Here is a 10,061-nt window from a genome sequence, read left to right as displayed (position 1 = left end):
TCCATTTGCATTGTCTCACTGGTTATTTGACCTTGTGTTGAACCTTGTTCACTGATCATTATACACTATTCAAGTATGTTCATCATACTGAATTTCCTGTTCAACACTTAGCAAACTTGTTAGACCTTTAAATGTGTTGTTATCCAAATCACCAAAACTCACAAAGGGATTAATGCACTTTCAAGTGGACATATGCAAATACATAGAGTAAAATGCACCAATGGTCCTTAAATTTGGCACGTTATGTCACTTAGGCCCCGAAGTTAGAAAAGCAAAAAAGGTCCTTGAACTTTGTCGGCGTGTGCAAAATTGTCCAAAATTGGATTTGCTCAAAGCAGATGGCGACCGACATGCCATGTTGGAGTCACCCCACACCTGTCAGGTACCACCTTGTATGCTCAGTCTCCGAACTTGACATGCTATGTCACTTAGGTCCTTAAACTTAGTATGCTATATCACTTGAGTCTCTGAACTTTCATTAGTGTCCTTTAGCGTGGTAGGCCACATCTGCATCTGGTTTGAGCAAATCCATTTTTGGACAATTTTGCGCGAGTCGACATAGTTCAAGGACTAGTTTTCCTTATTTTCTAAGTTTGGGCCTAAGTGACACTACATGTCAAGTTTAAGGACCGTTGATGCATTTTACTCCAAATGCATATATGACAATACTTAGCACAAATGAAAAGGTGTATTTTGTGATAACAATACTTTCATGGTATAAATATGTTGGGATGAAAACATATTCGAGATTGACTTAATTAGATGTTATTACTACTATCTTCAAGAGTCTTTCTAAATCTTATTCTTTAAATCATAGTTTAAAGAGTTATTTTTTAAAAAAATCGGTCTTTCTATCTTTATACATGCATTCTGTAGAGCCGTCGTCGCTTTCTATATTGGACTAACGAAAAATCTACAATAAAAATAACTATAATTAAAAATAAATTAAAGTATGTTAGATGATATTTGTTTATTAGAATCTCTATTCCTATAAATTTAAAAGAACTATAGCATATAACTCGTGCTAACGCCACGATCCTAGGTAGGGGTTGACGGCGGAGGTGGTGACGAGAATGAGGAGGAGAGGGCTTTTGGGGGATGGGGAGACTAGGGTGGCGGGGGAGAGAGGAGAAGGAGGAATGAGGAATGATCCAAATAATATTGTCCCTTGAATTTGAGTGAGTAAAGGAAAGAGAGTTATCCAGCAATCTGAACCGTTGGTTTTGATGGTGTGTGAAGTCTTGGTACAATTTGTTTGGTGTATTTAGTGGAAGTTATGGGTGTGGGGGTGATTTGGTTGGGTGAATTTTGCAAAGTTTAAATTGATGGAATATTCCTATAAATTTAGAAAGGATTATCACATAGCTCGTGCTAACGCTACGATCCCGGGGATAGATCAACAGTGGCGGCGACGCGAGGGGAGGAGTTGACGATGTCGGCTACGATGTGAGAAAGGGGAAGGGGGCGACGGGACTCAGGGGAGGGGTAGGGCAAGGTTGGGGTGGCAGGGCCATGGGATGGATGGATGAGAAATGATCCAAAATAATATTGTCTTATTGAATTTGAGTAAGGGAGAAGGGTTCTCTAGTGATCTGAACCATTGATTTTGATAGTGTGTTAAGTCTAGGTGCAATTTGTTTGGTGAATTTAGTGGAGGTTATGGGTGTAGGAATGATTGGTTAGGTGGGTTTTGCAAAGTTTAAAATGATGGATTATATAGTGGAACTAGTATAATAAACGTGCGCTGCGACGACATACAATTGATGACCATAAAAAATCAAATTAATTTTGAAGTGAACATATGATCCACAAAATAGATATTAAACTAATAAGAATAAATATTACATTTTATCTTAGTCGAAATGTTGAGAAAAGTACGAGTTTAAAAGAAGCTCGGCTCCTTTTTTTTATAACTCGTTTAGTCGCTCGTCCTCATTCAACTAGCGAGGTGGTGCTGCATGTGGTTTGCTGTCGTGTTGAGTTTGGCTGATATCTCATGGTCCATCTGTGGTGTAATAACTTATTGAGCCCATTGTTAGGGGGTAAGCAGAGGAGAGAAACAGACTTACACACTTCATATGTGACACACAAAACTGGTGTTTTATGGTCTGTTTGAGAGGGCTTCAATTCAAGTTTTTAGGGTTCATTTTAGCTCCTCTTATTCCATCCAAGTAGGTATAGCTTCAGGAGTTATAGCTTTGAAAAAATGAAACTAGAGATCAACTTCATAAAATTCATGAAGCTCCTCAAAGAGTGCTTTAAAAACATTGTTTTCATACCTTATCATGAATTTGTACGAAAATTACCCATCATATCATTGGTTATACAACATATCGTTTATGTTCTCTTATGACAACAACTAATCATCAAGTGTAATCAAGAAAACTCAGAGAAACTCACATAAATCAATTGTATTGCTGAAGTTGAAGTCCATGTACAAGTCAAACACTCATCGAACCCACAACAACAATTTATTGGAGTTATTTTATAGTGAAGCTGGAAAACTAAAGCTGAATTTTTTTTAATTAAGGCCCTACCAAACATGCTTTTAAAGTAGTAGAGATAGAGATAAAGAGTCGATCCAATTTATCAATTTATGTACTTTATATACGATTCAATTTACATATCCTATAAGTACATACGGACATGTGTCAAATCTCAATACATCCCTAAAATCGAGCCATTTGTAATTTTAATTTGCCATCAGATCTATAAATGATAGATACAAATTCTAACATATAGCCAAAAGCGAGAGCTGTAAAATAACAAATTTTTTCCCTAAAACCCCATGCGCCAAACCGGGGAACGTAGAAGAAAAAAAGGTTCCACCAACCGGCGACGGCTGCCAAAAACCTACTCCACCTTATCGCCCCTATAAACCCTACGAAGAAGGTAAAAAGGAGGGCAGCCAGCGGAAGAAACACCCGGAGGAAGCGCCCGATTTTGACATCTCGTATGCGCGATTGCTGGAATCCTCCTCCCCTGATTTTACCGCACAGCAGAAAAGAAGATAAAACACGACAAAAATCTAAGGAAAACGCAATCACATCTTCCTTCGTCCGCTGCCGTCGCCTCTCTTCATTGGTAGCAGCTTAATCCAACCCCAGTCCAACCCGCCGCCATGCAGGCGCTGATGGCCACGGACAAATGCTTCTCTCCGGCTAGGGCGATGTCCCCGATGCCGATTGTGAGGCCCCCTGCATCACCCGACATTGCCATGTAAGACGGGCACTCCGTTTGGATCCTTGAAATATACTGGTTTTTTTTTTGCTGTAACCTGTTCCCCTGTTCTTGTTGTTCTTGACTTCTTGTATCGTGGTTTTAATCGTGTCTTTTTTTTTTCTGTGTTGATTCGATTGGATTGCGGCGGCGCAGTCAGTATCTGGATGACTTGTTGCAGGAGCAACAGAAGCTCGGGCCCTTCGTGCAGGTGCTCCCAATCTGCGGCATGCTGTTGAATCAAGGTGAGATAATTTTTAGCTTTATTTATAGCAATCTTGCTCAGATTCTGTAGTTCATATGCTCTGTTCATGTACGGGCTCTGTCTATGGTGATTGGTGAAAGAGTAACCTTTTAATTCACTTTGTTCATACATGGCACATTGTTTTAACGTGGGACCACCTGTACGGAGAGGTCCCACGGTATCTTGGTACAAAATATGATTGGTCTGGTGCTAAAAATGCTAGAGATTTATCAATAATAGGTATTTAGTCTTATGACAATGTTATGCTGATTGCAAACAATAATGTGTGCAGAGATACGGAGAATATCAAACCTGCTTTCTAACTTTGGACTCAGAGGAAATGAGAGGTCGCCACCAATTGCAAGTCCAAACCATATGCATCCATTGCCCCGGGTGCCTAATTTCTGTGGAAACAGTTTTGGTCCTTGGAATGAGATGCATCCTGAGGTATCTGTACTAGCTACTAAAATTGTTTTGCCATTTCAGTTCATTCATTTACTTGATACCTCCGAACTGTGCGCTACAGAATTCATTATGGAAAATTGATGTTACACAATGTGTAGGTTGCCTGATATTGAAGTAGAAACGCAAATATAGTTTTCACATTTTGTTGTTATTTTTTTTTCAATAACGGCAAAGCCGACTTTGTTGTACCTTTAGTAGGATATACTAAATACTCATATGATCTTGTCTTTAACGTGTTTGTCAAACCACTCTTTGGATAATATAGCTGTTCATGGGTGGTTTGTGGATGTCAAGATGTGTCAATGGGATAAACAAGCTACCTTTATAGCATGCTAAAAAATGCATGCATGAGACCCAAAATGATCAGAAATTATATACTGAGCTGGAGTACATACATTAATAGAGAGGTCGACCCTTGCCTATTAGAAAACTACATCAAATATTCTAAGCTTAAAGTTTGACTGACCCTTTATAGTGAAATCTTAAAAGAAAGCTTGAGTTGATTGGAACGCTCCAAGTATATCACATAATTAGTATTTCATTCCATATGTTTAAGTTTTGAATTGAACAAATAGGTTCATTTGTTTTGCTCAATGCATTGGATTCATTTTAGTAGACATTGTGAAGATGGATCAAGCAAGTTTTCTTCCCTTTGATTGTTACAAGTTACAACCTACAAGATCTTCTCTGTATCCAATAGATCTTAACACCACCTGCTATGTTATTTACCTAGTTTCTGAAAAATATTTTGCACTTGGCTCATAAGAGTAGTTGTGAAACTAGCCTCACGCCAAAGGATCCAATCTTTGCTCTTTTCTTTTCCATTCTGAAGCCTAAATCTTACAGTTCTTGAAAAGTCAATCTGGTTTCATGTTGAATGATTGTTCTCCTCTGAAGCTTCATGGAAGAGTATATTAAAAGCTAATTTTGTATGTTGAATGCTTATAAAATAGTACTTTTTTTTTCTTCATTCGAAGGCATCAGTTGTACCAAAAAAGATGGAAATATGCAGGATACTTTTAAATCACTTATTTTCATATTGAGAAGACAATAGTACTTTCAACTACTCTTTGTTTTGCAGTTTTTTTTTTTTGCTCGCATACTGATTAATTGCTTCACTGTTTATCAATTTTATCTTCAATGAAGCAAGCTTAACTTACAATTCTATTTTTATACTATGGCTTTCCAGAGAAATGGTTTACCTAGGGGAGCCATGGGCTGGCAAGGTGCTGTACAGAACCATTCCTCCTACATTGTCAAGAAGATTGTGCGATTGGAAGTTCCAACAGATGCTTACCCCAATGTATGTTCGTTCTTTCCTGCTTCTCACGAAGTGATGATTAGTTGGTTACTACTATCAATTTATATTTTTTATTTATTAATTATACCTGAGATATATGCAGTTTAACTTCATTGGCCGTCTGCTTGGGCCAAGGGGACACTCGCTAAAGAGAGTTGAAGCTACTACAGGTTGCCGTGTTTTCATCAGAGGGAAGGGCTCCGTAAAAGATCCTGTGAAAGTAAATAAGTTCTCACTCATTTTCATAAGCTGATTCTTCATACAGTTGTTTGTGCCTTTTTACATTGAATCATAAGTGGTCATTATAGGCTAAAATTTTCTTGTAACCAACTGATATTTATCTTAAGATCTCATACTCCACTTCCTGGGACTAGCAAACAACGCTGACATGCCATTCTGTTTGTTTCCTGTAGGAGGAACAGCTCAAGGGAAGGCCTGGCTATGAACACTTGGGCGATCCAACACATATCTTGATCGAGGCTGAATTACCTGCTGATGTTATTGATGCCAGACTGGCACAAGCACAGGAGATACTGGAGGAGTTGCTGAAACCAGTGGTATACATATGATTGTCTAACCCTCTACCTTTATCTACTCCTCACTCTGCAATTCATTAGCGTAATCCATCCTTTTAGGAAAGGTCAAAGAAATGGGCCATTATTAAGTTCGGCAATGTTTTTTTTTGCAATTTCATAAAAATATTGATCAACTTGCCCTATTGAAGAGAAGATTTTGCACAAATGGAATGATGAAAGGGGGTGAAGTAGGAAACTAAGAACGAGACAAACCTCTAGATCCATTGATGGCCGTGGTTCTGTGATTATGCTCGATCGATGGATGGTACTCTTGTTAGGTTTAGGTTTTGTGATTGGCATTTTTAGTTTGAGTTTTAGGTTGGGGGGGTTGTGTATGTCGAGGCTAAAGTGAAGGTCAGGGTGGTTGCCCCAAGGGTATTATGATTGTGGGATGATGATGTGGTGGTAGTGTCATCCACCACGGTTTGTGGAGGATGGCGGTTGGGTGCGACCAACGTCACTGGCATCATCATTTAGCTGAGTTAGCAAGGATGCTGCTAAGTGGGTTGCGACGGTAATCGTGGAGAAGGAGCTGGCCAAAGATTGCGCGTCCCACCCATTGGCCCAGGGCCCCCACATGGGCTGGGCCGGAGGCCCTGGGAGCGGCAGGAGCCCTTGCTGAGGTTAGGGAGGAGTCGAGGGCGCCACCGGAGGTGCAACGGAGAAGAAGGCCTACTGAGAGGTGATGGGGCGAGGGGCCGAGGCACCCGCGGACGGCCCGGGCCACATGTGAATGGTGCCGGTCCACAGGTTGTAGAAGGATGGCCACTCAGAACCACCCGGAGAGCCACCCCCACCGCATCCACCCTTGCGACCGTGACCCCCTCGGAGCCAGTAGCCTGACGTGGAGCTCCAGAGGGCGGCGGGGCCGGAGTGCTGTGAAGAGGAACCCCCCCCCCCCGGAGTCCGAGGGGGCAGCCCGAGGCACGCTGTAGAGCGACGTGGCTGGAGCGATGGTTGGAGTGGCGGAGAGGCGAAGTTCCTCGAGAAGCAGATTGTTCTTGGGTCTCCTCAAAAGTGGGGAACGACTTCATGTGGGTAAGGACCGGTGCCACGCGATCGAAGCGAGGGCGTAGTAGCGGAGGGTCTGCAGGACCTGGTCCCGCCACCGAGAGTACTGAGTGGAGTCCGGCGCGAGAACGTCGGTGACGGTTGCCCAGATGCTCGTGAGGGCCGCCGCCTGGGCGTGAAGAGAGGCGCGAAGAGTCAAGGCTGGGGCGGGCGCGGGCTCGAAGGTGTCGGCACTGTGACGAGCGGACGTGCGAGAACCATCCGACACGCCCTTGCCAGCGAGACGATGGTAGGTCTCGGCGTACTGGCGCTCGATGGCGTCAACCAGCGCCTGCTCCTGCTCAAGAGCACGGGCAGCGTCCTGGGCCCGTTGGCGAGCCGCCGCAACGGCAACCCCGATTTCGGCGAGGATGGTAGCAGCATCATCCGAAGGAGCGCGCAGTGATGACGTGAGGGCGGACGACTGGCTGTAGACGGTCGTCGGTGGTGGGTAGTCACGCATGTGGGCCCCAACCGTCATAGGTGGGGTCATTCCGAGCAAGCCATGGGGAAAACTCAACGCCAGCAGCTGGGAACGGAGCAGGACTGCATCAGGCAGCACATCCGGGATGGAGAGGGCAGAGCCGAGCGCGCCGGAGAGGAAGTCGGGGGAGCCATCGGCGGCCGACACCTGGGAGAGCACCACAACGTCGGGGAGGGAGCCGCCAGGGGCAGGCCGAGCGTCGTCGGGGCCGGACACGGCCGCCTGGGAAGCGGGCGGAGGAGGAGCGGCCGACGCGGGTCGGGCGCCGTCGAGGCCGGAGCCGGTGGCGGCGTGGGCGGTGGAGGCACGGTCGACGCGGATTGGGCGCCGGTGAGGCCGGATCCGGCCGAAAACGGCGGCGACGTGGGTGGAGGAGGGTTGCTCGGGGTCAGAGAGGAAGTCGTGACGCTGGCGGCCATGAGGGCAAGCCAGGCGGGTCGTTAGCTGGAGAGGCGCACGCAAAGGGAGGAGGCGCGGCCAGCGCCGCCCGGTAGGAGAGAGGGAGAGGGGGGAAGAGCCAACGGCCGGCCAACCATGGCGGCGGCGGCGGCGGCTGTAGGGAGGAGAGGATGAGAGAAAGGAAAAAACCTAAGGCTGAGATACCATGTTGGAAACCCTAGTTGACAGCCATAGAGGACAAGGGTACAAATATAGGGAACCCTAATGGGCCATAGATAAGGACTAGTACATAAACACTCTAACAGAAAGGATTTTAGCATCAGTATGATTGAACACTATATAACTGTCTAGCTGGTACTTAACACGCTTCACTATCTAACAGAAAGGACAAGGATTTTTTTTTTTTGTGTGGAGGAGGGGCCTCGGGTTAACGTCATCTGGAGAGCCCTCTTTATGTAGAGGTGTTCTTAGTGTCCTAGAGCATATGTGCAGTTGTGCTGACTTGCATTTATTTTCTATAGCTTCTTCCACAATTTAACAGATAGACGACGAACATGTAGATGCACAATCTGTTTTTTTCATCATCTCTTGTGTGTAAAAAAATCTCAATCCATTGATGGGTTATCATGCAGGATGAGTCACAAGACAACGTCAAGAGACAACAACTTCGAGAACTTGCCATGTTGAACTCGGTATATCGAGAGGATAGCCCGCATCAGAACGGCAGTGCCTCTCCGTTCAGCAACGGTGGCACAAAACAGTGACAGGGAGGAGATCCATCTCAGATCCTTCCCAGAAACTCTTTCGTCAGTCCTGCCCTCGTGACAGACATACATAGCTCCTCTGATGCTCAAGCTCCCGTGAAGGTGCTGGAATTCGTGACATTCTAGCTTTGTGAATTTTGATATCCCCTGTGACATTGACCTGCGGATGAGGTAAACTAGTGACGAAAAAAAAAAAACCTCTCCCATGGCTGCGTACTTAGATTATTCCGTTTATTGCTTCCTTGTCGCCGACTATTAGTGCTGATAGTGCAGAGGTGTCTTAGGTTTCAGTGTTTTGAGCTCTTTGATTGACTATAAAATTGACTCCGCGAAATATTTGATTATGATAGTATTTGCCTCATATTTTTAGCCTCAAATAGTAACTGGCACTAGTTCATGCTTAGGATTGTTTGTTGATAAGTTTTATATTTTTATTTGACTATCAAAAACTTCTAAAATTATACAGACGGACATGCCCATCATCCCCATTTTTTTGTATTTTGATCCCTTTTCCCAAACAAAACACGTCTAGACTCTTGAACGACTTATTTCTGGTTTTGGATTCTTTGCTCGACGACATAGTCCATGGCGTCGAGATAGAAAAAAATGTCTGACGCACCTCTAGGAAACGATTGATTCATAGACCTTCCTAGCTCGGCGTCGAGCTAGTACCAAGGTCAATGGCGTTAGTGCCACATCAGCGTCGTGTCAGCCCTCGCCGCCAGCGGGTCACATACCTCGACGTCATAGGATGTAGCGTCGAGTATGTGTTAGCTCGGCGCCACAGCCTATAGCGCCAAGCAAAGAGATCAAATGCAGAAATAACGTTCAGGGGTCTAAATGTGATTTTTTCGAAAAAGACCAAAATACAAAAAAAAATCGGCCATCAACCCATGCATGATGCAAAATGCAAAGCAATCCCAAAAATAAGAAATTAATTAACTAAACTGTTGTAACAAAGTACTAAGAGTGTTACTATATAAAGTATTAAAATTGTCGTATTTACTCTAACAGCCATACAGTTAGGCTCGTTAGAACCAATGTATGATATATAGTGATACTAATTACGTTACACAATGTAGATATTAATGCAATGTGATACAATACATAAAAATCTGGCATGTGGTTCAATTGTGGACGCATCTCCATGTTCGAGCGTAAAAACCTTCAATTTTGAGCGTAAAAATCGGCAGTTATTAACGTAAATACTGACCCAACATAAAAGTCGTTGAAAACCTCTTGATGTTGGCATATATATATATATATATATATATATATATATATATATATATATATATATATATATATATATATATATATATATATATATATATATATATATATATATATATATATAAAGTGACTTTAAAATATGTACGCGATTATATGTCGTCCTCCAACATGAACATGTATTCAGGCGCGTCCCCCACCAGACGCATGCACGCGGTCCTATTTTTATGCAGCTTCAAAAATTATGGCAAGTCTTGGGAGTTTTTATTGCACGCGCACAAATTTTTAATGTCATTTTCGTTCCCACAGTATACACGCAGAAGTTGGATGC

The 10,061-nt window shown here is 43.5% G+C and overlaps 1 protein-coding gene across 1 annotated transcript; it reads left to right on the top strand.

Annotated features, from left to right (window-relative positions):
- Nucleotides 1-2,829: 2,829 nt before the first annotated feature.
- On the top strand, nucleotides 2,830-8,860 carry LOC100282401 (protein held out wings). The gene is made up of 7 exons (NM_001368951.1): nucleotides 2,830-3,219; nucleotides 3,376-3,464; nucleotides 3,756-3,910; nucleotides 5,118-5,231; nucleotides 5,332-5,448; nucleotides 5,642-5,785; nucleotides 8,369-8,860. Exons 1-7 carry the CDS (start codon nucleotides 3,122-3,124, stop codon nucleotides 8,498-8,500), a joined length of 849 nt encoding a protein of 282 aa, NP_001355880.1. The 5' UTR covers nucleotides 2,830-3,121; the 3' UTR covers nucleotides 8,501-8,860.
- Nucleotides 8,861-10,061: the final 1,201 nt, after the last annotated feature.

Source organism: Zea mays, chromosome 8 (assembly GCF_902167145.1).
Source record: "Zea mays cultivar B73 chromosome 8, Zm-B73-REFERENCE-NAM-5.0, whole genome shotgun sequence".
Lineage (NCBI taxonomy): Eukaryota > Viridiplantae > Streptophyta > Magnoliopsida > Poales > Poaceae > Zea > Zea mays.
Note: the sequence above shows the minus strand (reverse complement) of the source record. Positions and strands in the feature narration are given on the sequence as shown.

Excerpts from the sequence above, each read along its gene's own strand:
- LOC100282401 (NM_001368951.1), top strand. The coding sequence starts at position 3,122 with ATGCAGGCGCTGATGGCCACGGACAAATGCTTCTCTCCGGCTAGGGCG. Across the intron at positions 3,911-5,117 it reads GGAATGAGATGCATCCTGAG|AGAAATGGTTTACCTAGGGG; the intron begins GTATCTGTACTA and ends ATGGCTTTCCAG. Across the intron at positions 5,232-5,331 it reads CAACAGATGCTTACCCCAAT|TTTAACTTCATTGGCCGTCT; the intron begins GTATGTTCGTTC and ends AGATATATGCAG.